We start from the raw sequence: 27,609 nt of genomic DNA, 5'->3' as shown, positions 1-27,609 counted from the left end.
GCCTCCCAAGTAGCTGGGACTACAGGCGCATGCCACCATGCCCAACTAATTTTTGTATTTTTAGTAGAGACAGGGTTTCTCACTATGTTGGCCAGGATGGTCTTGATCTCTTTGATCCTTTGACGGACAAAAGTTTTTCATGTTTATGAAGTCCAATTTATCTATTTTTTTCTATTGTTGCTAATGTTTTTGGTGTCAAATCTAAGAATCCACTGCCAAATCTGAGATCATGAAGATTTACTTCTATGTTTTCTTCTATTAGTTGTATAGTTTTATTCCTTATATTTGGGTCTTTGACTTACTTTGAGCTATTTTGTATGTGTAGTGAGGTAGCAGTCCAACTTCATTCTTTTGCAGTGGTTATCCAATTGTCTCAACACTATTTGTTAATACTATTCTTTCCCCCATTGAATGTTCTTGGAATCCTTGTTGAAAATAAGTTGACCATGGAGGTCTGCGTTTATTTCTCTTATTTCTCAATCTTATTCCATTGCTCTGTATGTCCACCTTTATGCCAGTACCACACTGTTTTGATTACTGTAGCTTTGCAGTGAGTTTTGAGATCAGGAAGTGTAATCCTACTTTGTTTTTCTTTTTCAATACTGTTTTGGCTCTCCAAGGCCCCTTGAGTTTCCTTATGATTTTGAAGATTGGCTTTTCCATTGTTGCAAAAAAAAAAAAAAAAAAAGGCCATTGGAATTTTGATAGGGATTGCACTGAATCCATAGATGGCTTTGGAGACTATTGCCATTTGGATATTCTTTCTAATACATGAACACAGGATGCCTTTCCATTTATTTAGACACTTTAAAATTTCTTCCAGCAATATTCTCTAGTTTTCAATGTACAAGTCATTTACCTCCTTGGTTAAATTTATTACTAGGAATTTTGTTATTCTGGATGCTATTATAAAGGAGATTGCTTCTTTTAAATTTTATTTTCAGACTGTTTATTACCAGCATTTAGAAACATAACTGATTTTGTGTGTTGATCTTATACACTACAATTTTGCTGAACTCATTTACTGGCTCTAGTAGTTGTTGGTGTGTTTATTCTATGGGAATATAGTCATATTATCTGCAAATAGAGATAGTTTTACTTCTTCCTTTCCAATTTTGATGCCTTTTATTTCTTTCTCTTGCTTAACTGCTCTGGCTAGGACTTTCAATACTATGTTGAATAGCAGAGATAAACATAAACATTCTGGTCTTGTTCCTGATCTTAGGAGAAAAGCTTTCAGTCTTTGTCTATTAGGTATAATGTTAGTTGTGGGTTTTTCATAAACGCCCCTTTATCATGTTAAGGCATTTGCCTTCTACTCCTAGTTTGCTGAGTGTTTTATGATGAAACGGTATTAACTTTTGTCAAATGGTTTTTCTGCATATATTGAGATGGTCATGTCCCCACCCCACCCCCTAGTTTGTTCTATTACTGCGGTGTACTACATTGGTTGATTTTCTTACATCAAACCACCCTTAAGTTCCTGGAATAAATCCCACTTGGTCATGGTTTGTTATCCTTTCAAACAACCAACTATTGGTTTCATTGACTCTTTTTCTTCTATTATCTGTTTCATTTATCTCTGCTCTAATCTTTATTATTTCATTTCCTCTGCTGGCTTTAGGTTTCGTTTGCTTTTCTTTTTCTAGTCCCTTAAGGTGTAAAGTTAGAGTACTGGTTTCAGATCTTTCTTCTTTTTTAATGTAGGTGTTTATAGCTATAAATTTCCCTCTGGGCACTGCATTCACTGTATCCCATAAGTTGTTGTATGTTGTATTTTCATTCTCATTCATCTAAAAGCATTTTCTAATTCCCCTAGTGATTTCTTCTTTGACACTCATTGGTTCTTTAAGAGTATGTTCTTAATTTCCACACATTTGCAAAATCTCCAGTTTTTCTCATTATTGATTTCTAGCTTTGTTCCATTTGATCAAACATACTTTGTAAAATTCCAGCATTTTAAAATGTTTTAAAATAATTGTTTTATGGCCTAATATATGCTCTAACCTGGAGAATATCCCATGTACACTTGAGAAGAATGTGTATTGTGCTGTTGTGGGGTATAGTGTTCTGTATGTTTATTGGATCTAGTTGGTTTATAGTGTTGTTGAACACTATTTCCTTACTGATCTTCTGTCTAGTTGTTCTATCCATTATTTAATGTGGCGTACAGAGGTCTCCAAATATTATTGTAGAACTGTCCACTATTTGTTTTTAATTCCATCAGTGTTCACTGCATATATTTTGGAGCTCTGTTGTTTGGTGCATACTTGTTTATCATTGTTATATCTTCTTTACAAATTAACCCTTTATCAGTAAAAATTTCCTTCTTCATTTTTATGACAATTTTTTACTTAAACTCTATTTTGTCTAATATTAGCGTAACCGTCTCAGCTCTCTTGTGGTTACTATTTGGATAGAATATCTATTTTAATCCTTTCACTTTCAACCTGTATCTTTGGGTCTAAACTGAGTGTCTTGTCAGTAGCATATAATTGGATCATGTTGTTTTTTAATCCATTCTGCCAATGTCTGTCTTTTAATTGGTGAGCTTAATCCGTTTACATTCAAAGTGATTACTGATAATAAAGGACTTGTGCCATTGTGCTGTATATCTTTTTTTGTTCCTCAGTTCCTCCTATACTGCCTTCTTTCGTGTTTGATGTATTTTTTTTGGTAATATCCACTTTGATTCCCACTTCATTTCCTCTTCTCTCTATTTTAGTTATTTTCTTAGTGGTTATCATGGGGAGTATAGCTAACATACTAAGTTTATAACAATCTAGTATGATCACTCCCATTTTTTTCCTTTTCATTTTAAATACTTTATTTTTCAGAGAAGTTTTAGGTTCACAGCAAAATTGAGCAAAATGTATAGACAGTTCCCCCATATTTCCTATATACCCATCACACACACAGCCTACCCCACTATCAATATCCTGTATCAGAGTGGCACATTTGTTACAACTGATGAACCTACACTGATACATCATTATCATCCAAAGTCCAAAGTTTACATTAGGGTTCACTTTTGGTATTGTATATTCTATGAGTTTTGACAAATATATAATGAAATGTATCCACCATTATAGTATTACACAGAATAGTAGTCTCATTGCCCTAGAAATCCTCTGTGCTTAGCCCATTCATCTCTGTATCCTCCTAACACCTGGCAACCACTGACCTTGATCACTCCTTTTTAATAACTATAATAGCTAACATTTATTGAGTGCTTACTGTGAAGAACCATGTTATACACTTTTCAATAGCCTTATGAGTTTCCCATTTTACAGAATAAGAATCAAGTTCAAAGAAGTTGTCACTTATCTGAGGCCACGTAGCTGTGAAGTGGCAAAGCCAGGATTCAAAGCAAGTTTGTCAGGCTCCAGAGACTGAGCTTTTTCCCATTCACTGTTGTCTTGATGAGGATGATGATGGTGACAATGGTGGTGGTAATGGTTGTGGTGATGGTAATGGTGGTATCTAACAAATGTGCTGCCAGGTACTGTGCCAAGTGCCTTATGTGCCTTTTCTATTCAATCCTCACAATAGCCTATGAAGTAGATGCTATCATTATTGCCATTTTGTAGGTAAGCAAACTGAGGCTCAGAGGTTAGTTAACAATCTCAAATGCACAGAACCTACTGAGTGGCGGCTAGTGACTACAACTATAATTGAAGATTTTATTTTGACGACCTGCTATCTCTCCTTAGCTCCGAAGATGGCAAAGGTGTAGGACTAGGCCTATCCCTAAAAACTGATTGGTTGGTTTGGTTTTTGAAGTTCAAAATCCAGGGACTTAGCCTTGATATTATTTGGCTCTTTCACAAGGATACATGAGTTCTGACGGCAATGCTCTCCTATGGGCAAATCTGACTCTGCCCTTGGCTGTCCAGCCTTAGTCATTGTCTTTCTAGTCAGGGGAGGACCGCCCTCAGGCTTCTGGGTACACGGCTAGATCTCAGAAATAGCCCCCTAATCGGCCTCATCAGCTTTGAAGGAGGCCACTGCAGGAGGGGCCTAAGTAGGCCAACACTTTAACCCAGTTACGTGAGGGCAGCTGTAATCCAGGCTGATCATGTCTTGCTAAGCTCTCTGGGGGAGAAATGTCCAAAAGCGGCTTCCTGTGACCAAGTATCCCTAGATCTCACTATGCAGACACTCCTCTTCCCTTCTGGAAGAGGTTGGCCTAAAGGTTACAAGGGCAGAGCTTAATTTGAGTGACTGCCAGGACTGAGGGGATGTTGGTGGCAATTCTTAACTGCAGTGAAATGCCCATGGCTCAGGGTGCCCTAGGACAAAGTGCTGTTTTCCTTGAAAGGCTTACTACCTGACTCTTCTTCCACCTTGTTGGAGGAGGTAGGGAAATCATTGTGTTCTTCTGCATGGGCCAGACAGCCACTCACGTCAACCCAGGGAGTTCAGGACACGTTGGGCTTCACACCCCCACCCCTACTTCTGCCAGCTCACCTCACCTCTGGCAATGACTAGCCCTAGGAGTTCCCCAGGCAAGCAGGCTGAGTTGTCTGGCCAGGCTGCTGTTAGGGAAAGAAAGAAACCAGAGCTATTGCGGCTGGCTGGCCTGGCTTGTCTGACTTCTTCCCTGTCATTTGGCACGGTGGGCTCCCTTATGCAGGTATACTCTGCCTCTTCCCTCTCATGTCCCACAAACCATCTGTCCCAAGAGAGAGCTCAACAAAGGGGGTCCCCTTCTGGTCAAGAAGCAGAAAGCTTGCCTGGCCTGGGTGGATGCTGGCAGGGAAGAAAAAGAGGAGTGTTAGAATGAGGCTGTATGCTAAAAGTCTGTATATTTTTCCAAAAGGGTTTTCTCTAGCAAGAAGGTGACTTTCACGGGAGAAGAGGAAGAGGAATCTAAGTTAACAATTACAGTATTTCATTGAGTCTAATATGCCTTAGATTATAAGATGTCTGTTATTTTATATGCTGCTGAAAAAGAAAAAAGTTGCTGATTAAACTGTCATGCCACTGATTTTAAGATGCATTCCAATTTTAGTGATGTTAAAATGTGAAAAAATGTGTTTCAGAGTCCATGAAATAAACTGAGGTATCACCTGTCCTACACACAAACACCCGCTCACATACACACCACAGACCGCAACCACACAGGGCACATTAAGGCAGAGTGGACATGAGTGCAGTCAAAACCCCAGCTAACCTCTGTGCTCTGAGAACAAGCATAGTAACCAAACTGTCTGGAAATAGGAACCCCTTCCACTGGACAGAACTTTATAGAGCCCTCTCACACCCACTAGTCTCACTGGATTCCTCATAGATGTCCTGTGGGGTAAGCTAGACAAGGATATTTATTACTGTTTTACAAATGGAGTTCAGGAAAGGTATGACTTTGCCAAGGGCACTCGGGACCTGAAAGGGAAGAACTGGGAGAGCAGGCCCTGCCTGCTCAGTCCTGCTACAATGCTGGTTTGACTACTACAGGACAACAACTATTATTTAGGGAAAGGAGAGAGACGTAACTACTGAGGTTGTAAATAAGTAACTTTTAACTCCTTTTCCCAACAAAGTTATTTCCAAAACCTCAATATACAAAACAGAATAAAATTGGAGTTGTCCTGGGTGAAGCCAGGGGAAAAGCCAGAGCACCACTCACTCTACTCTGATGCATCCCCCGCTGCCTGAGGTGGCTTCTGAGGCACCTACCCAGCATCCCTGAGGTGCTGAGGAAGAATCTGTAAACCTCTGGAGCAAGGGGGCTTCAACTGTATTGGTAATGTTCTTTTTTTAAGCTGGATTTATTAGGTATTATTCTTCACACCTTTTGGTATATCTTAAATATTTCCTTTTTTAAAAAGGCACTGCTATAGATGGTCAGGTCAAAGAGATGACTCAGAACCTGCCTGGAAACTGGAAAGCAAAAGAAGTTTGCTTTGAATTATGAGCTTGGGTGAGGCCTGGGCACTGAGATTTTTAAAGCTCCCCAGGGGATTAATGTGCAACAAAATCGACAATCCACTGTACTAGAGGTATCTTGTTAGCGCCGACATGCTAGAAATCTGAGTGTATGTCTTGGAATGCACAGGAAGGTCCCTCTGTTCTCAGGGGACAGAATACTAGAGAGCCCAAGGTCTTTCTAAAAATGCAATACTAAAAAGCATAAGCCTCCTGAGTATAGAGAAGGGACAACAATGGCAGGTTGGCATCACCTGGGCAAGCCCCTTGGATGGAGAGGGGAAGCGTGGAAGGGAGCAGAGAGGCCTGCTGGCTGGAGCAGTGATGAGGCTGAGAATAGGTTGTTGGACAGGAGAACAGCTCTGTGACTCATGCTACTGGCCCTGTTTCCTAGCAGAGATGTGTCAAGGAAGCATCCACCCCCACTGCAAAGACCTGCCTCAGTGTGAAAATGCAGAGATTACCGGCTGGCTGGGATGCAGGAGTTATTGAAAGTTAGGAAGTCAGCTGTGGAGGGCATCCATTAGCCACAGGAGAAGCCTCCCCCTACTGCCTCCCTGGCTCTTAAACGCCTTTGCCCAGCAGCTCAGACATCCCAGGTGTGCAATTCAGATGCTAGGCAGAGTGCTGACTGTGGAGAGGGCGGGTTCAGGCAGTAACAGAGTCCTTGACTTTCAACTACGTTAGCCTTGCCTGTTGCCAAGGTTAGCAAACCACACATCCTTTGATTAAACCATTGCATTTGTCAGGCTGACATCTGTGTATTTCTGTTCCTCCACTGGCATTGGCAAACCAGGACAAGGGAAAAGCTCATTGGGGGATCAGGTTGTAACCATCTCAAGCTGCTCCTTACCCCTCAGCGGGGTGGATGACACATTCCATGGGCTGGTGGGGCTTTTGCCATGCAGACACAAACTCTGTGTGCCTCCAGGGAAGGAAGGGGTGACCCTGGTGGTGAGGAATAGCTATAAAGGGTATGGAAAAGCAGTTGGACACCTTGCCCAGAGGTCCAGGGAAGAGTCAGGTGAACAGTTGCTGTTGGTCTTAGTGCTTTTCCCTCACAATACTGCCTCCTTATCCATGACACCAACTATATAGAGCCCTGCAGAGAAGCAGGATGGGGCCCCTCAGCAAGAAGCTTGAGGTACCTGGGCAAACAAAGGCATCCCAGCCCCATCCAGGAGAATTCATGGGATGGGCATGGCTTATGTAGCCTAGGGTTCTCCATCAGAGACCAGTGGTGCCTCCTACCATATTTTAGCACTCAGGTGTAAGATCCTTGTTCACGGAGCACTTTCCATGGAATGGGCCCTGTGCCAGGGGCTGGAGGATGAATCAGACCCCACCTGGCCCTCAAGGAGCTTAACATCTACAGAGGGAGAGAGACCAGTAATGAATCACGTAAGAGGGAGGCAAATGATGGCCAGAGTTAGTACCAGGTGCTGTAAGAGCAAAGTGGACTGGCACCTAACGTAGCCTGGGGCTCAGGGAAGACTGCAGAGAGGAGCTAACCTTTGAGTGGAGGCCTTAGGATGAAACGGGAGAGTGGGAAGCTGAGAAAACAGCACAAAGGAAACAAATGGCAAGGACCTGGGAAATGGTGTGGCATGCCAAAGGGGAGTACGATCCCGCTGGAGTGAAGGGTCTCTCTGCATGCTTCTTTTGGGAGTGTGGGGTGGAGGAGATGTAGTTGAAGATGCTTGCAGAGCCCAGGGCTTGTGTGCTACATGAAAGGGCTTGGGCTTTATATTCTAGAGCCAGGGGCCCAGGGAAGTGATGCAGATTTGCATTGGAAAAGACTGTTTCCTGCAGGAGGGAATACAGACTAGGGTGGGGATGGGCATGGTGGTAGGGGCAGATGCACTGCCCAGGGTAGGGATGGCAATGGCCTATGTCATCGTCTTTCTTAGCTCTCTTCCTAAAAAGGAACACATGGGGAAAGGACACGAACCAACTCTCCTCACCTCCTCTCCGTAGCCTCTTTCCATCCTTCCCCTTCACCTGGCCCCCTTTCTTCCTGTGCCTTTCAGGTCTGCTTTGAGGCTGCTGCTGGCAGGCCTTGATTCCTCTGCTTTCTGCACTCGTGGGCCTCCCCTTTCTCTCTCATCTTCCACACCACTGCCTGGCTCTCTTTCCACTTCTATAAGGACCGGGCGTCCCTGGGCAAGGGTCTACCCAGCAGCGCCAGCACACTGGAAAGGCAGCGGAAGCTGGTGGAGAGTGGAGACCATGTGAGCTTTGGGGTCTAACAAAACTAGTTTCCAATTCCAGCTCCTCCATTTATGAGTGAGCCTCCATGTTCTCACTTTCTCCCTACCGTACAAGGACAGCATTGCCAATCAGCTAATTGTACTTTGATGGGGATTCTAAGAGGTAATGGGAGGGATTTAGCTCCATGCCTGGCACGCAGTTGGAGCTACTACTTTGCTGATAAAGAACCTGAGGCAGCAAGATAAGTGACTTTTCTAGGCTGCTAATCTTCTAGTCCACGATTGCAAGACCCTGCCTCATTCATAGCCTGGGTGCCCAACCACTGGCAAATGAGGAGATCCACCTGCACTGGCTGCCAGGTCTGGCTAGCTGTACAAAGACTGCCCAGAGTAGGGATGGCAATGGCCTAGGTCATTGTCTTTTTCAGCTCTCTTCCTGAAAAAGAACACATGGGGGAAGGACACGAACCAACTCTCCTCACCTCCTCCCCACCAGCCTCTTTCCATCCTTCGCCTTCGCCATATCTGGCCCCCTTTCTTCCTGTGCCTTTCAGTTCTGCTACCCCTGCCTATCTGGCTACCTCTCCCCTCTAGAAACAGCAGCCCAGGTGAAAGCCTGAACAGGGCCTCTGTCCTGTGTAAAAAGGGCCAATCACAGTCATCATGGGCTGCTCAGCAGGTAGCCTTGGAAAAGCAGGTCTGCTTCCAAAGGGTAAGGCTATCTCGTTCATGGTCCGACCCATGCCGGGTGCAGGCCTGTGCTGAGAAGTGCTGGTGCAGAGCTGGCCCTCAGGAAATTTAGGTTGAGTGGGCCTGAATGTGTTTGCCTTCTCCAGCTCAGTCCTCCAGCCTAGCCCAGTGCACTTTGGGTACCAGAGAGCCCAGCAAATGTGCCCGGCAGACAAGCCCTCTGCTAAGAGCAAATGGCCTGCTGGGTCCCTGGCAGAAGTAGGCAATGTGTGGGAATTCAAGGGCAACCAGCCACACAGCTCCCAGGACAAAGGTGTGCTGAGAAAGCCCAGCTGTCCTTTGAGGGTCTTCCACAGCACGGAGGGCCAGAGGCCCCTTTTGTCTATTTTTCAAAGCAGAGGGCCTTCTGAGAGGGTTCTGGGAAGCAAGGCCAGGACTCCTGGGTTCTCATAAATCTTTTAGTAACAGTAAATGAAGAAACATTATAACAGTAAGCCCCATGGTGCGGGTTCCTTTTCATTCAAGGATCTTCAACAACAGAAACACCTGAGGCTAAAATTCAGAATGCTAAGTACACAAATTAATGACCATTTATTTCCAAAGGCGACTGCAGAAACCATTTCAGTACAATCAAAAGGTTTTACAAGACAGAGAAAACACATTACAAAATGCCCCAAGAGGTGAGCAAACTGGTGGGGGCACAGAGCACGCAAGAACCAGCCTGACAAAAATCCTTAAGCCTGCTGCTGTTTAGGGAGAGTACAAAGACTGGTTCTGAGGGAAGCCACTGTGTGGGGGTTCAGGGGAGACAGTAACGGGTCTGCCCAGTGCATAGCAATCCCAGCTGAGAATTGAGGAAGGACAGGGGTAGGGGAAGAGGGGCAGAGGCATTTGCTAAGCTCCTCACAGAAACCATTATAGATCGGCCTATCATATTCTCTTCACTACAATAACACCAATATAAATGAAAGATTCTTTGAAATAGAACACAAAATGGACACCAAAAGAAAGCAAGAGTTTTCAAAACAACAGCTTTGTTTGAAATGACTTTTGTTTTATTTTTCATGGGGCTTTGTCTGTTTCTTGCCATGAGTAGCAAACCAGTGTACAAAAATGTCACAGACAAGAGCAACAAGTGACTAGGTTTTCCTGAGCCCAAATCAGCTCACTCTATATACACAAAAGGAGGGCTGCCTCCCTGTCACTGACTCTACCCACCACAAAGCGGGCAGGATGGGCAGTGGGGGGAGCTCCTTCCCAGCCTGGAGCCTTGCCAAGGAGCCCACAAGGGCCTACAGGAGACCCTCCATAGTCAGCGTCAGTGTCTTGTCTAACAGCATCACACATGGTCCATTTTTCCTCCTCCCCTACCTCCCCTTCAGTAGAAACCAGTAAGAAAATCCTCTTCAGGAGGGGACAGATGACTCTGGGTCAACATCTACAAATCCAAGGAAGTCTTTTTGGCAGAGGGAGGGGGAAAAAGGGCCCTTCTGCCACCCCCTGAGCCACCTAGCTTACCCCCAGGGCACTGCCCTGCCCCAACACCAGTGCACAGAGACCTGCTGACAACTTGCTCTCTGTGGGGAGCTGTGCCCACTTAATAAGACACTGAATTACCAATGATCACAAATATAAAAACCTCAACAGAGGCTACAGCAAAAGGGATGATCTGACAGCTAGACTGAGGTACTGTACGGTAAAGTTCGCCGATCACCCTGGTTAGCCCGGCGACCCTGCAAGCAGCTTCTATGAATGCGATGAAGTTTGAGAAGAGAGAGAAAGAGATTGCTGACTTGGGGAGACTGAGTCTGTGGCTTCAGAACCCTGCATGCCTTCACAGGCTGACAGAGGAACATGTTACTGTTGTGCCTCTGGGAGGAAGATGGGCCAGATTGTCTTTGGTGTACAAAACCAAATACTGAGGGCAGGGAGGACCAGAAGCAGGTGTGACTGGGTCTCTGCTATTTGGAGCGGATGCCACAAGTTGGCCAGCTCCACAGACTGTTCTTGGCCCACATCCCTGGCCAAGGCTACCTAGGGGCTGGAGGGAGCACTCTTTTCCCTTCCTGAGGCCATTTGAAAGGAAACTGCCCTCTTCTACAAACACCCTCGCACACGCGCAGAGTTCCCACACGCTGGCAAATGGCATATGGAAACCTGGCTGGGGAACTGGCTTGGCACTGACAGGAAAGCCCTGAGGAGGAGCTGGGAAGACAGCCCCACTGGCCACTGGGTGTGCAAGCTCCAGCTTCTCCCTCACTCCTGTACCAAAGCTGGGGCAGTAGAGGGCCGGCATTGGGCAGATATGAGGGCTACCCTATAAGGTGGCCTACCCTGTAAGGCAGGCTGCCAAGAGTCTGGTTGGGTTGCTTCTCTCCACGTTGGCTTGGCCCAAGATAAGAGTGAGATCTGGACCAGTTCAGATGCCTTATGCTCCCCAATGCCCCAAATACAGGCCATGGCTTCTTGTGAAGCCTATAGACTGGGCCCCCTCTATTCTTTTGACCTACATGTTTCTGAGCCAATCTGGCCCCCAAAAGCCCTGCATGCCCCCTTTACTTCTTCCTTCCTCTGACAGGTGGATCTGTCTCCGGCTTGGCCATGCCAGGCATGTGGTTTTTGCTTCCTTCTCTCCTTCCAAGCACCAGAAAGTGCCCTCCAGGATGGGGTGCTAAGCTGTAGACAGAGCAAAGGCAAGCTTGTGGAAGATGTCAACATGGGGAAGGCTCGAGCAACCAGGCAACCTGTGCCATGCCACAGAAACGAGGAGGAGGAGAAGGCCTACACAGTCACACTCCTATGACATTCCGGAGCTAGTCCTCAGCTGAGGCACAGATCCTCTGCTGGCAGCAACTCCAAGTTCTGGTGGAGGACAGGCCAAGCCCCCAGGGGCTCCTCCCACAATCCCCTTCCAACTTCTCCTTTTGTAAAGAGGCCAAGGGCCACTGAGGCCTGTGTATTTCCTCATCAGCTATTCCTACATGTAGCAGTTTGATGGAGGGCAGGGCCAATCCAGCCATTCAAGAAGCACCTCCCCTGGAGGGCCACCCTAGGGTGAGAGGCACTAAGAAAAGTTTGGCCCTGCCTTCAAAGAGGGCCAAAAACAAGGCTTACACATCAAAAGGAGCTCAGGAGAGTAAGAGCACTTGGTGTTCTCCCCTCCTGCTCCCCAAGCCCTGGGGATTGATAGCCTCAATGCCCGCAGGCCTCTGCAGAAGGACAGTCCCTCCCAGGGTTGCTTCCTATAGGTCCATTTGCTAAAACTATGACCACTGAGGCACTGAAGCTCACTGTAGGTCAAACACGGTCAAACTGGAAATACTGGAACTGGCCTAGGTCAACTGCGTTGCCTAGAGTGGGACAGGGGAAGGGAGGCTCATCAGACAAAGTCACCAAATGATCTTTTCTGTTCTTAAGCAAATCTGTTCCTAGTGGGAGTCAATGCGGAGTCAGCAATGCCCAGCCACTTCCTGCCTGCTTGAGGTCCGTGCACAACTGAGCTGAAGTCCTTCAACAAAAGCTCCTCCTTGTGGAGCACCTGAACCTCCACCCATGAGGACCTAATTCTTTGGCAGCCCCCTTTCAACCTAGACATGGGATTTTGGGGTAGACAGGATGAGGAGGATGTGATGTCCCCCACATTAAACAATTCAGCACTGAGTCTGGATACACTGAAGAAACCTGGCCCTAGGGAAACAACACTGGCAAGAGCTATAGCTGCTCAACCCCGGGATGCTGACATTCCCTGTAAAACCAAGAAACAGATCTACAGGGTCTTCCAGAAATGGGCCCTGATGTGAGGATTCTCCAAACTCAAAAACCAACCAACCAGCCCATTCCAGCTCATTCTTCCCTGAAGCTGCCTGAGAGAGGGAGAGAGGGAGAGAGGGAGGGAGGGGGGAGGGGGAGGGGTGGGGCAGAGGGAAAGAGAGAGGGAACACATTTAAGGGGCACTCAAGATTAAAATGGTATCCATTATCAACATTTTCCTAAAACAGAGTGTATGATTCAAATCACAGTTTTCTGTGCTCACTTCTGATTGGGATATGCATCAGTTCTCAACTCTCACAGGCAGAATTTACACAGGGTCTGGCCTAGTACTGTATATATCTTGACCCTCTTCACTTTGGATTTGTCATTGCAATAGATCTCCAACCCTCTCAATGGAATCTAGCCCTTGGGCTGGGTGGTGCTCTCACTTCCCACCCCAGGCAGCATCCTGGAGGGAGTGGCTGGTTGGCTGCTTACTTTGAGTCATGGGACACCAGTGACCAGAATCTGGCTGGTTCTGTCTTGACCATGAGCTGTGAAATCCCTCGGCTCTGGGCTTGCCGCTGGTATAGAAACAAGGCCTCAGTCCCCCGTGGTAAGGGCTGTGCTGGAGACTAAATGGGACACCAGCATAAGCCTGGAGGTCCCTGGCAGTGGAGAAATGAAACACAACCCAATCTCATTGCTTCGATGCCAAAAGAACTACTACTTGTTGTTCCCTTTCTCCTCAACCAGCTGTTGTTAAAGCACCGACAAGCAGAGTGAAAGAGCCGCTCACTGCAATCTCCCCATGTAAGGCCACTAGGAGCAGAGAGAGAGCCAAAGGGAAGGAGGAAAATCCAGCGCCCAGCACTACACCCCAGGCTCAAGGAGACATCGTAGGGGGAAGAGCTGGGGAAGGAAGAGTGGTAGAAGAAAGGGACAGAAAGGAGGAAAAAGAAATACACCAAACATCCTACTGCCCTCTCCCATGATTTCATCAAGAACTGGGTGTTCTCCAAGTCAAGTCACGACTTGCTTCCTCAGGGAGGAAAAAAAAAAAAAAAATAAGCACCTTCAGTCTATTTTCTTGGCTGGAAGCCGGAGCAAATCCAGCAGATATTTACACAAGGGCCCAGCCATGTATGAGAACAGGATGACCAGCTTCCCGTGGGTCATGGTCATGAGAGTCTGGTGTCCCGAGGCCCAGATGCGATACCAGGGGCCGTAGAATGGGTCTGAGATGGCCGGACACAGCATGTTGTTCAAATTCACTTCGGTGACCTGCAGGGACAAGGGAGGTAGAGTGAGCGTTCACCATCCTTAGGCTTTCTCTGGCTTCTGCCAGTTCAGCCATCTCTACCTAATGGGGGACTAGACAAGGAGGGATTGACCAATCCCCACCTGTTTATAAAGGGATTTCTTCTCTCCCGTTGGTTTTCTGAGTGAGTCAAGGCTAGAGGCCTCTGGAGGTGATGGGGGAGGGCCGTCCGGTGGAAAAGCTGTTCAGTTTTGCTCACGGTCTTGCCTTCTGGTTGGGCCCAGAACTTGTTGCCATTCCTGAGCATCTACTATGTGCCTAGACCCCGGAGAGGTGTTACGGGCTAAAAGTACAGCCCACAGCATGGGCCCTGCCTCCACGTAACTGGCAATCAATCAAGTGGGGGTGGTCAAAGGTTTATTACATCTGACCCCAAACCAGACAGGGCTCACCCAGCTTTATACACTATGAGGCGGTCTGAGGAGCATACAATATGGGGGCTGAGTCCTCAGAGAAGATTTCATGACAGAATTGGTACCTGAATGGACTCATGAAAGATGGATGGGGGTTTATGGTGAGGAATGGGGTGAGGGTTGCCCTCCTTGTAGGAGGCGTTGCCTGAGCATGGTATGTAGGGTGACATGAGCACACTGATGCCTCTGGAATCTGGGTCCCAGTGGAGAGCAGCAAGTGGTAAGGGTGTGAACTTTGTACGGCTTCCTCCTGAGAGCACGGGAAGCATTCACACTGTTGGCAAGGAGCTCAGACTAAGCCCCCAGCAAACCAGAGCAGAGCCAAACACCAGAATGAGGAAGAGAAAGTGACTGCTTCTACAAAGGTATTGGGGACATCAATTACACGCCCTAGTCATGCTAGGTCACGCGAGGCTCCACATGGCTAATGCTACATTACTGCCACTTGCACACAAAACCAGACATGCCACACCTGCCCCGGGGATGGTCGCGGCACCTGCCTTCCAAAGCCCTTCAAGCCTGTTCACATTAAAGACAAGTCCTCACCACCTCTCAGGGAAGTTGGGGCTTTTATACCATGTCAAAGAGAGGTGGAGAACTCTCTGCCCTCAAGGGTGAGGTGACTCATTCAGAGCAGTGGCAGAGCCAGGACTTGAACTTGGGTCTCCTGACCCCCAGCCCCAGTCCTGATTTCTTCCTACTCATTTTGCCACTGATATACACTCTTACACTCAGCAATTTTGGGCTCTGGATAACTCAGCTACTGAGTCCAACCATTCAACCATTCTTCATGACTCCAGGAAGTTCTAAACACCCCAGAATGCCACAGGATTTCCCCAACACCACACTTCCACTGGCCATGAAGCTCAGGGAAGAGCGCAGCCTTCAGGGCCTATGAATGGGCCCAGGATGGACCCGAGGTCAGAAGACTCCCCCAGGCCAAGGGGCAGGGTTAGGGTCCTGCCTCCCCATGGGGTCCACAACAAACCACTTTCCAGCTGCAGCTCATTGTTTCCGACCCAAGTGGCCATGAGTGAAAGGCATCCTTGCCTCCCCAGGGATGAAAGAAACAGTCATTACTGAAAGACTCAGAAAACTCTTTGGAGAGGCCAAGGCTGTAGATCATAAATCAGCAATCCAGACACAACAATCTGACATCCTGGCCTTTAGCATCTTGTATTTTCAAAACAAAGTGATACGCCAGCACCAACCAGGATTATCGAGATTTATGGAGAACTGCAAACAGAGGGGATAGAAGGGGATCTAACCAAACTTACCAGGCCGAGGATCTGCAAGACGCTGAAGTGATAAAAGAACATGAGGCCAGTTGAGAGAAGAGCCCACCGGAAACTGCTGAGGGGCTCTGGAGTGTAAGCACCTGGAGGAAGAGGGGAGATGGTGAGATGGCAGGAATAGTGACCCACTTCACCTTTGTATCATGAGGGTGCAGGTACTGAGGTCACAGCTGCTGCCTGATGACTGTTCCTTTTACTGATCATTGGCAACTACTCAAGAGACAGCCCCGCTGATTAGCTGGGTACTCAACCCAGCCCCTTCCTGCCCTTTGTCCTGCCACTTATTTCCGGGGTCACTACAAAGAAAGGACTTTTTTTTAATCATAAAAGTGGTATGTATTCATTAAAGAAAATTTTCACATGAGTTTGTCTCTTTGGTCATTTTCTCTGCCTCAGGATTTTCTTTTCTTTCTTTTCTAAATTAGTATTTGCAATCTTACTGTACATATAATTGTATACCCTTCATTCCCACATTTATTTCCTCGTGTTTCTAAAGAGAAATGTCACTGAAGAAGTATGGTGTAGTGGTTGAGAATGTTAACTATGAAGTTAGATTTGAGTTCAAATCTTGACTCTACCGCTTACGGGCCATGTGAAAAGTTGTTTAAAATCCTCGTATCTCAGTTTACTTGCCTATAAAATGGGGACAATAGTACTACCTACTTCTTAGTGTTGGAGGAATAAATGAAACAATATACTGAGAGCTCTTAGTTCAGGGTCTGGTACAATGTAAGTGCTCAGTGAGTGTTAAATGCTGGCATTATCTTAATTATTATTCACATAACTGAAGAATGTGCCAACTCTCCCCCAGGGATACCAAAAATGATATATTTTCCCTCTATCATTGCTAAAAAGTACCATTCCAGTAGGCCTGGATGTATTCCAGAGCTTGGAGAATGGGGGCATGGTTTATAGGATGTTGTGGGTTTCACTCTGAGTGGGAACTCAGAGTGGAGAATGCTGAAGAATGAAAGGGACCTGGAACCCCCACCCTAAGCAATTAGGGTTGACATCATATCCTAGACTATTATTTTCCCAAGTCAGTCTTTCACTGATTCATCCATTCATTCAACAGTTGTGGGGCACCTTGTGTATTCCAAGTCCTGTGCAAAGCTTTGAGGACAGGAAGATAAAGAAGGCAGGTTCCCTGCAACTGCAGACTCACAGTCAACAACTACAACACAGGGTAGCTGGTGGGATGACTGAGGTCTGCGCCACCTGTTATGGGAAAACAAAACACAGCCAGGGGCACAAGGAATGCTTCTTGGTACGGTGAGTACTGGTGCAAAGCCCAGAAGGACAAATAGGACTTAAGGAGGGGCCTAGGAATTCCAAAGCACAAGCTTGCATGGAGACAGACAAGAGTGGGGCAATTCAGAGAACTATGGATAAGGGTTCCATGGGGCCACAGGGGAGAGTGTAATGGGGCAGTTAGCAGGTACTAGACTCAGAGGTTGGCAGGGCTGGTCTGCTCCAGGCTGCAACACATAGGACACTAGAAGCCATGCTAAGGGCTTTGGGCTTCATCCGATGCACCAGGGTCATGAACTCAAATGCCCCAACTCTCAGGCAGGTAATTGGAAGCAGGCATGCGACCAGGGCCTAAGAGACACTAGGGGATGCTGGAGAATATCAAACTGAAAAGCCCACACCCCTTCTAGAGGGCAGCCACCACTCAGCTCCATCAAATCATTGCCCTGAAGGGATGTGGACCCAGAGTTACCAGTTTTTTTCACTTTTGCAAGATAAGCCAATATATATGAACTTTTATGTGAAATTTCCTGATTTTCCAATGTTGGCAACTAATTCAAAATGTTTTAAGAACATTTTGGACCAAGCAAAACATGTCTTCTGAATGGATTTCAGCCCATGGGTGGCCAGCTTTGAGCTCTAGTGTGGAGTCACAGAAAGCAGTAGAAGTTTTGAAGCAGTAAGGTGAGGTGATCACACGTGTGTCTGCAAAGGATCGCCCTGGCTGGTGTGCAGGGGATGGACTCAAGCAGACAGAGTCGAGGCAGGGAGGCTGGTAAGAAGATTGCTGCAGGAGCCCAAAAAGAGAACAGGATGAATGGCCTTGGAAGGCAACAGCAGTGAGGTTGGAGGAGAGTGGAGGGAAAATCACCATGATGTGGAAGAAGATTAGAGAAGATTGTTGGGGAGACGGGGGTTAGTAAGGGAGAGGAAGGATCTTGGAAGACTCCCAGGGTTCTGGCTGGGGTATCACTGGGTTGATGGTGCTATTTATTGCTATGGAGAAGAGAGGAAAAGGCAGATTGGGACAGAAGGGAAATGATAAGGCCAAGTTTAGACATGAAATTGAGGTGTATGTGGAATATCCAAGTGGAAATGGGTCTTTGGCAGCTGCCTGTACTCTAGGACATATAGTGTGATGGATAAAAGCGTGGGCAGTGGAGCTCAACAGGTAGAGGTTTGCAAATCCTGGCCCCATCACTTATCAACTTTGGGGCCTTGGGAAAGTCTCAGCATCTCTTGAACTCGGTTCTACTCACCTATAAAATGGGGTGGCACTGCCTAATTCACAATATTGTTGGAGAGATGAGATGAGATAATATACCGTAATCACAGTATTGTATCTGGGATTTAGCAAATGCTGATTATTTTCATTGTTATATGAGTCACAAACTCAGTGGAGAGGATGGGGGCGAGCATGGAGATGTAGGTGTCATCAGCACACAGTGGTAACTGAAGTCATGGGAACATACGTAGAAAGAGAGAAGGAAAAGGCCAGAGGCAGAATGCCAAGGAAAACCATGTAAGGAGAGCATGTGGGGAAGAGAAAGGAGACTTTCTTCAGTGACTAAAGTGGGGACCAGGGCTGGGGGCTCTTCTGCAGAAGCAGCTCAGGCTTGCTTTAGGCTCATGGCACATCTGAGTCAGAAGGCCCTTGCAGACATAGATATCATTCCCTCCATTTTATAGATGGAGAAATTCCAGGCTAGAAGATGGGCAACGTCACAGCCAAAGTCATAAGAGTGGAGCACTGGAGAAATGAACTCTCACGCACTGCCAGGGGACTCACTAGGGAGCTCAATGCTCCTGTTGCCACTTGTGAAGGCCTCCAGCACACAAGTTGGATTGTCTCTTCCCTTGTCTATCTAACCCTCTAGTCCAAGTGCATCTCAGAGTCAAGGACCACGTCAGGCCACTTCTGCATTCCTAGCATCTAGCACAGTGCTTGGTGCGTGAAAATGCACAGAGCTATGCCCGTAAGGCATGCACACATTCCTGTCTGCTGAATGAGTGTGGACTGGGCACCGTGTTGTCACCCTGGCTGTGGTGGGCATACAGGGGAAGAGGAGGCCTGGAGGACAGACAAGTGCTTAGGCTGCCACTCCTCCCACTGCTGGAGCCCCCAGTCCTGTTGTCCCGGGTGCCCCCTCCCTCCATCCTCTCTGCTCGGCACCCCCTAGTGGCAGATGGGCAGCAGTGACTGAGCCAATGGGCGGCGGCAGGAAAGCCCGTGGGTGTTGGCAGGGGGTGTCCTCAGCCAGGAGGCAGCTCTGCAGCTAGCCCTGTTATCATGCTCCTCCCGTCTTGCCCCATGCTGCAGAGGGAAAGGAACACTCACAGATACTACCAGGGGACACTGTTTCTCAGTGCTCTCACTGCCCCTTGCCCAAACCCCCACTTTAGTAGCATTCATTCTGTGCTGCATCATCCATCCCATACCAGACTGTTAGTTCTCTGAGAGAGAAGCTGTCTCTGAATTACTTCTTCACATCCAGCACCTGGTACACAGTGGGCACTCCAAAAGTAATCACTGCTTGGGTCAATGAATGGTATAGACTTTCTGGAGAATCATAAAATTATAACTCTTTGCCTCAAAAATACTACTTTGCGGACCACCATCAAATACCTAAAAACTAACAAACCACCCTAATTTGCGCAAAGATATTTATACCTGCGCTATCTATAATATTGAGAAACTGGAAACAAACCAAGTGGGGAGATAGTTACATAAACTATGGTACCTCAACATTGTGCAACAGAGTCCACTACCATTCAAATGACAGCCAAACTATGTATCTGTCTATGGCTGGTAATGGCAAGGACAAAAGACAAAACACCAGGCAGTACACAAATGGCAGAAAATACAGCTTAGTAGTTTAAAAACAAAGGCCTTGGGGCCACGTAGCCTTGGGTTTGAATCACGGCTGTGCCACTACCCACAGGAGTGACCTTGGGCAAACTGTGCTGTCCCTCTAAGCCTGTTTTCCTGCTGGTGGGCTGAGGGTAACATCTACCTCTAAGGGCTGGTGAGTGGAAAAAGAGAGATAAAAGTATATACGACAGCTATCCTGACATGCAGATGGCTGCTGCTATTTTTTATTATGGCGACCACAACCATCCAAAATCTTATAAAAGACTAGAAGAGGATGGGGAATCTTCTAAAGAGGTGATCTTCTCTATGAGGGAGGACTTCCACTATGGTTTCCATTGCCTTTCACTGTTACTGATTCTTTTCATTGAAAAGTTGATCAAGTATTCAATTTTTTTGAAAAAATAGAAAAAGAAAGTACTCTGAGAATAGATGATCCAGTCTACACAGATATATGCAAATTGTATGCAAACACATATCATTCTCTTTTCTGTATACCTGCATGTGGCCCTTGGGAAAATCCCAGTGAAAAACCAGTTTTCTTCTAAAAGAAAACAGAAACTTAAGCACTTTCAAAAAATTAAACATATAAAACCTTTGTCTCCTTTAAGAAAAAATGTGACATTTTTTTGCTAGCATCTTATATCCCAGGAAGAGAGAAGCATGTCAGCTGTAAAGGTAGGGGAAAACCTAGATAATAGCTTTTTCTAAAATCAATTTCTGCCAGAAGCAAGTTTTATGAGTCCTGGGAAAGAAGTCAATTGCACCAGCAGCAGCCAAGACTGATCCCCACAGGCCTCCTAGGGGCCCCTCTTCTCATCCTATAATCCCACCCGTGAAGGACTTATACTAAGGAGATGAGACTGGGAAGTGTGACATCCCACTCTCCAATCTTCTTCCTGCTTCCTTCAATCACTCACTTACTCAACATCTATACCCATTCACTCAACATCTATAGAGTCCACATTGGGAGTAAGACTCCATGCCAGACAGTGGAAAGAAGGAGGCAAAGATGGTCCCCGCTCTTAGGAACTACCTGTGTTTACAAGTGAATAATGCAATCGTGTAGTTAGGTAAGTGCATTAAGTAACAGGGACACTGAGGAAAAGTAGCTGGAGAAGATGACAGTTGAGGTGAGCTTTGCAGAACCAGAAGGGGTTGGGGTAGGGCTTGAAGGAAGGAGGGTACACTCCAGGCAGAGGTTATAGCCTGAGAAAAGGTGTGGAGACATGAAACAGCATGCTGTCTGTGTGCAATTAGGAGTTCTGCGTCACTGGAAAGGAGAGAACTTTGTGAGAAGGGACACGTGTCAGGAGATGAAGCTGGAAAAACATGCAGGTGAGGCTGGGTCATGAAGAGCCTTGTTTGCCATGCTGGGAACTTGGCCTTTATCTTATATACAACGAGAAACCACTGAAAGGTTTTAACAAGGAGAATAAAAAGGTCAAATTTATGTTTCAGCTACCTAGACTGCTCTGGCAGCAATGTGGACAATGGACTGGAGAGGGACAAGACTGATGACAAGTTCAAATGGTACTGCGGTGGCATAGAGGACTTGGCAATTTGTCAGACAGGAAGGAGACATCTAGACTAACTTCCAGGTCTATGACTTCAGTAACCGAGAGGAGGTAATTTAGGGAAGAGATGAGCTCAGGCTGGAGCATGCCAGCACTGAATGCCTATCCACTACGCCAGCAGATGTCTCCAACAGGCTGTTATGTCCAGGTCTAGCGCTCAGGAGAGGGAGATGGCCTGGAAACAGGACTTGGGGTATGGATAAGATCAATGAGAAAGAGTCCACAAAATGTGATAAAAGGATCAAGGAGGAAGCCTGGAAAATAGCAACAGTTAAGTGGCTAGCAGAAGGAGAAAGATCCATGAGAAGTCAAGATTGAAGACAAAATTAAAGAGGCAATCGTAAAACTAGGAGAGAGGTGTGCTGGAAGTCAAGAGAACATCAAGTTTCAAGAAGGTAAGGATCAATAATGTTAAGTGCTCTATTACTTGCACCAGCCAATAAATAAGGTAGCCACTTGCCACATGTGGCTAATTACATTTAAATGAATTAAAATTAAGCAGAATTAAAACTTTGGTTCCTCAGTCACATCAGCCACATTTCATGTACTCAGCAGTCACATGTGCCTGGTGGCCACCATATTGGACAGTGCAGAGATAGAGTATTCCCATCACCACAGAAAATTCCATTGGGAACACACTTCTCTATAGGGGTACAGTAAAGACAAGCACTTCCACTGGGTTTGGCAACATGCCAATCACTAGTTAGTAATCTTTGCAATAGCCGTTTCAGGAAAGTAGCAATGCAGGAGCTGGATGAGGAAAGATGAAGAAGAGTTTTCTATGTGTACAAGGTAAGGAAGGAAATTCCAGGAAAAGGGGACAGGATAGGCAACAATCACAGATAAATCATTAGCTCAATTCCTATGTTCTCAATCTCTTCTCTGAATGTTCCCTTCACCCTTTGGTTCTTACCCAACCTACCTCTCCTTGCCTGCTTCATCTGTGGCCCTCTAAAGTAGTGACTGATTTTTCTCCTTTGGCCCATGTAGGTAGAGTGAATAACTTCTTTCTTTTCATTGTAGTTCTAGACGAGTGGCCCTCCCTTCTCACTAAAATCCTACCACTACCATACTGTACCACCTGCTATCCTTCCCTTTCACAGTCATCTACAGACATATGGGTCATGGCCCTCATTCCTTTAGTACCTGGCTCACTACAACTCATCAGATTTCTTGTTAATTTCAACATGCACCTAGATGAACCTTCCAGCATCCTGGTCTGTCAGTTCCTTGGCCTCTTGTTCTCAATGACCCTGCCCTCTACCACATCTCAGCCACTCATTATCATGGTCGTGCCTGAGACCTCATAATTATGTGTATCTGTAGCCCCTCCCTAATCTCCAAGTCAAGCATTCCCACTTCAACCACCACTTCTACCTTTCCAGCTCACTCCCGATAACCATGACCCCAATACTTCTTTGACCCCACTGGAGTCTGTGATCCATTGGTCCTACCATCTTTTTACTGTCCCTCATGGCTCCCTTTTCTGTCCTTAAATTCCATGGCCCATGATTCTAATTATCCCTTGCATACGCCTTTGACTCCATTGTTCCTCTCATTATTGTACTCAGCTGGAAAAAAAACCCAGCCCTGGTTGAATCCAAAGCTCCTCCTCTGCCTTGCTTGTCCCTCACAGCTGAATGTACTACAGAAAAACAACAGCGCTGACTGTTCTCACTTCAAATTCGTGATCACAAACCTCAAGTGCATCTTTCATGTTGCCAGGCAATCATACTGTATTTCCCCAGTCCATTCACTCTGTCACGCTCCTAGGCCACAAATTAATATTTTCTCTCTTCTCAAATCTTTAATACTTCTATCCCATTTTCACTCTCAGATATTAACCTTGCTTCCCACTTCACAGAGAAAAAAAAGAATCAAACAAAAACTTCCATAAGCTTCCACAATCACATTTACCCATCTATCTGCATCAGTGCCCAGTATGCTCTTCCTTCACTCCCCTGCTCCCTGTCACTACAGATGAACTGCCCTGTGTCCTAGCCAAGGCCAGCATTTCCACTTGCATCCAGATTCCATCCCCTCTCCCCTACACAATAGCATCACTCCAGTCACTGTTTCGTCATCTTATGTCAACAATTTCTTCCTCTCTACTGGATTAAGTCCATTAATGTATAAACGAAAAGTACTGTAATAGCTCCCGTTCTAAAACCAATAAGTCAACACTTGACCTCACTTCCCCATCTGGCCACTATCTCACTCCTCTGCTCCCCTTTATAGCTAAATTCCTTGAAATAATTGTCTATGCCGGTGCTGTCCAATATGGTAGTTACTAGTCACATGCAGCTGGTGGGCACTTGAAGTGTGGTTAGTTTGAACTTGAGATGTGCTGTTATTATAAAATGTGCACTGGATTTCAAAGGAAATCAAGCAAAATATCCTGGTAATAATTTTTATATTGATTATATTGGAATGATAAAATACTGGATATACTGGGTTAAGTAAGATCTATTATTAAAATTATTTCACCTGTTTCTCTTACCTGCTTTTAATGCGACTACTGGAACATTTGAAATTACATACGTGCCTCACATGTTTTTATTGGACAGCACTGGTATACTCCCTACCTATAATTCCTCTCTCTTACTGTTCTCTCTTAAACTCACTCTTACCAGGCTTCCCTCCCTCCATCAAAACAGCTCCCATTAAGGTCACAAATGACTTTTTCATTGCTAAATCCAATGGCCAGTTCTCAGGCCTCATCCTATGTGCCCTGAGGACAAAACAGGGTGAGACTAGAGGCTGGGAAACCAGTTAGGTGGCTGTTGCAATAAACGAAGTCAGGGATGATCTGACCTGAACTAAAGTTGGAGTAGTGGAAATAAATTTGAGAAATGATCAGAAGGTCAAATTAATAGGATGTGGTCACTGATTGGATGGGGGCAGGGATAGGAGTATTGGCTTTAGATTTTTGGCCTGGACAACAAATAGGTGATGGTATCACTGAAAAGGATGGGGAACATCAGAGAAGGTGCAGGTTTGGGGATAGGGAAGAGAATGACAAGTTTGGTTCCTGACAATAATGTATTCCCATCTTTGGTACTATTTAAATGAGATACCTCCATTTTTAGCCTTTGTAAGCTGTGGCTGCCTAAAAGATATCTCAGCATGGCACAACCCCAAGATGATCGTGAATATTTGATTCCCCATTCTTAGCCACTGAGTGTAGGCTCAAGTCAGGTTTCCCCTCATCCAGGCATTTGACCAGAAAAACCTATCCTCTATTCTGTTTACTGTACTTGGAAGTGGAGGATGTCCTGGGTTAGGTGTTCACATGGAAGGTCCATCTTGTCAACCTCCCATCCTAAGAGGCTGGAGAGTCTACCCAGGCCATGCTTCACCCTCGAAGAGCCTAGTTGGGGCTGACTGGCCACCCAGCCTGTGGCTAAGGCAACTTAAAGACCCACCTTCATCCATGAGGATCAGAGAGGCAGCCCCCTGACAGTAATACACAGGATGAGGGCCCTGAATTGGCAAAGAATCCAACAGGTGGACCTGACCTAGCAGAATATGCACTGAAGTCCAAGGACCCAGGTCCCAGCTTCTACTCTTACCAAGCTGCTGTGTGACCTTAGCTGTGTCTCTGCTGAGCTTTACGCAAGGGGGAGCCAACTCTTGGATCATCTGAGGCAAAAAGGTTTCAACTCGTTCTGATCAGAATCCGCTACAGCAGTGGCTTTCAAACTTGAGTGTGGGTCAAAATCAGAATCTCTAGGAGGGCTTCTTAAAATCCAGCTTGCTGGGCCCTACTTCAGAGTTTCTGATTAGAGTTTCTAGTAGATCTAGGGCGAAGCCTGGAATCTGGAATCTGAGAATTTTCATTAATAACAGGTTCCCTGGTTAGGCAGATACTACTATTCCAGGGATCACACTTTGAAAACAACTGTCCTAGGGAAGTTGTGGAAAATGCAGCTTCCTGGGCCCTGCCCCATAGAGTTGAATCCAGGAAGTCTGAGTGGGCCCTGGAATCTCCACTTTAGTAACAAGCGCTTCAGGATGATCCTGATGCTTGGGTCCTCCACCCATATAGGAGAAACACTGACTTAGAGGGAATCCTGGAGCTGGAAGATGAACCAAGAGACCTGGGAAAAGCTGCCAGTGAAGGGGACAGAGTCTGGCCAGGTGTGAGGAGCAGTGTCTCCTGGAAGGTGAGAAAATTAAGGCAGAAGACACTTGACTTAACCATTTGCTCCCACAAAGGACTCCTGAGCACCAATCACTTCTTCCTCAGCAGGGACAATCCAGTGGTCTTCAGAAACTCACCTACCCATCTGTTGTACAAGGCTCAGCCCTTCGCCAATCAGTCAAATCCCTCAGGTCCCCCCTCATCCACTAACCCTTTAGGAGCCTTCAGGATTTACCAGAGTTCCTATACTTTCACCTGCCCTTACCTGACCAGTATAGTGGAGCAGGGAACCCTCATGGAAGGGGGGAACTTCTCTAACATCCTAACACTAGCTAGATGGGAGGGGCAATGGGCTCACTGGTATGGAGGAGAAACAGGAAACTCAACCTGGATACTGATGTCAGCATGACCTTGGGGCCAGTTTTTGAGCTGCCATTGGCCAAAGTGCTTCCGCTTTAACTGGTCCCAGAAAGTAACTAGCACAGGAGGTCCAATCCTCATCCTCCAGAAGATGAGCTGAAAGCCCACTCAAGAGAGAGGTGGCCTGCCTAGAACAAACAACACTGAGGTTCTTAACCCCAGTTTCTTGAAATGTCCTCCAAAGACATCTGAATTGCCTGTATTTCAAAACAGCCTTCTCAGGCAGGCACGGTGGCTCACGCCTGTAATCCCAGCACTTCGGGATTCAAGGCCAGCCTTGGCAACACGGTGAAACCCCACCTCTCCTAAAATTACAACAATTAGTTGGGCATGGTGACGCATGCCTGTAATCCTAGCTACTCAGGAGGCTAAGGCATGAGAATCCCTTGAACCCAGGAGGTGGAGGTTGCAGTGAGCCAAGATCACACCACTGCATTCCAGCCTGGGTGACGGAGCAAGACTCTGTCTCAAAACAAAAAAACAAAACAAAACAAAACAAAAAAACAACCTTATTACTGGGTGTCAAGCCTGAGGGTCACTGCTCACCAATTCTGAAACAAGAGCTCCCTCTAGTGAAATAGAAAGGGATTTCCCAGTAGACTTGCAGGCCCTCCACCCCACCCCCCGCACCCCAGCAGCCTGGGGAGACCAAAGGACTCCTTCTCAGAACAATGTTTGAAATGCATAAAATAAAAGGCAAAGGAATTCAATTATATTAAAACACAGTTACCAAAATATTTTTAAAATTTTGTAATATACTAATTATGTTTCTTTATAAATACATTTAATCACAAGATCTAGCAGCAGGCCTAATAACTACCATCACTTTCAAAGCAGATGAGCAGAAACACTATCCTGAGATGGCCGCTACTACTGTAATGTGATAGGAAGCCATCTGTGATTGCTACTGACAACAAAGACACAGGTAGGGCTAATACCACTGATGCTTGTTGTCTGTGTTCATGTGCTACATTTCTGCTAGAGGTCAGTGAAAATAAAGATGTGACTTTCCCCCCATTCAAGTGAATGAACCCAAGATCCTATTAACCCCAGGTTAAGAACTGCTGCCGAAATGAAAACAAACACAACCAACCAATCGAAACACATCACAAGGATGAAGAGAGGGGAACTCCTGAGTTGTGTCACCAGCCGTAGGCAGGACCAAGCTGTGGGCCTAAAGCTGTGTGGGCACTTTCCTCCAACCACCTTGTGGCTGACTTCCTCCCAACCCATCCCACTAGAACCTCTGGAAGCCCACCACCACGACTGGCCTGGGGTGTTTATGATCAACCAATCTGTCTATACCTGCCACCTTTCCCCAGAATGTCCCTTTCACCTCCTCACCCTAAGGAACCCTGGCTGCCCGCTGAGGGTGTGATTTCTTCCACTAACAGCTCTGAGAAGGCTGTTCTTTTTTAATCCTTCTTTCCTGCAGCAATTTTCTGTGGGGGAAGGGAAGTTGAAGATTCCTGTAGCCCTCCATTATTGCTTCTAGATGTTTACTCTTCCCTCGTTCTCTTTCAAGATTCAGTTCCTCCTCTTTGTCACTGTCACCTGTTGTTGGCCTCCAGGTCATTGAATTCATCTCAGATCAGTGTCACTTAGCTTACCACCTTCTTTTATACATTATACCTTTTCCTGATGGCATTCTGGGTGATTTTAACATCCATGCAGGCACCTCTTCCAATACCCTAACCTCGTGGCCTCCTGAACCTCCTCAACTCTACAGGTCTACTCCACC

General features: G+C 46.3%; 2 protein-coding genes across 11 annotated transcripts in view; both read right to left on the bottom strand.

Annotated features, from left to right (window-relative positions):
- Positions 1 to 9,386: 9,386 nt before the first annotated feature.
- On the bottom strand, positions 9,387 to 11,124 carry LOC129025373 (uncharacterized). The gene has a single exon (XM_054473165.2). The coding sequence runs from the start codon at positions 11,122 to 11,124 to the stop codon at positions 10,663 to 10,665; it is 462 nt and encodes a 153-aa protein (XP_054329140.1). The 3' UTR covers positions 9,387 to 10,662.
- TMEM164 (transmembrane protein 164) overlaps positions 9,387 to 27,609 on the bottom strand; it is a 182,069-nt gene continuing 163,846 nt past the window's right edge. For all 10 annotated transcript variants that reach the window (XM_063660279.1, XM_054473161.2, XM_054473162.2 and 7 more), the window contains 2 exons: positions 15,590 to 15,690; positions 9,387 to 13,862 (listed from right to left, as the gene is read on the bottom strand). In XM_063660279.1, the coding sequence (XP_063516349.1) occupies positions 13,656 to 13,862; positions 15,590 to 15,690 (308 nt within the window). In that variant the 3' untranslated portion in view covers positions 9,387 to 13,655. The remainder of the gene's footprint in view (positions 13,863 to 15,589; positions 15,691 to 27,609) is intronic.

The sequence above is a fragment of the Pongo pygmaeus genome, chromosome X (assembly GCF_028885625.2).
Source record: "Pongo pygmaeus isolate AG05252 chromosome X, NHGRI_mPonPyg2-v2.0_pri, whole genome shotgun sequence".
NCBI lineage: Eukaryota > Metazoa > Chordata > Mammalia > Primates > Hominidae > Pongo > Pongo pygmaeus.
Note: the sequence above shows the minus strand (reverse complement) of the source record. Positions and strands in the feature narration are given on the sequence as shown.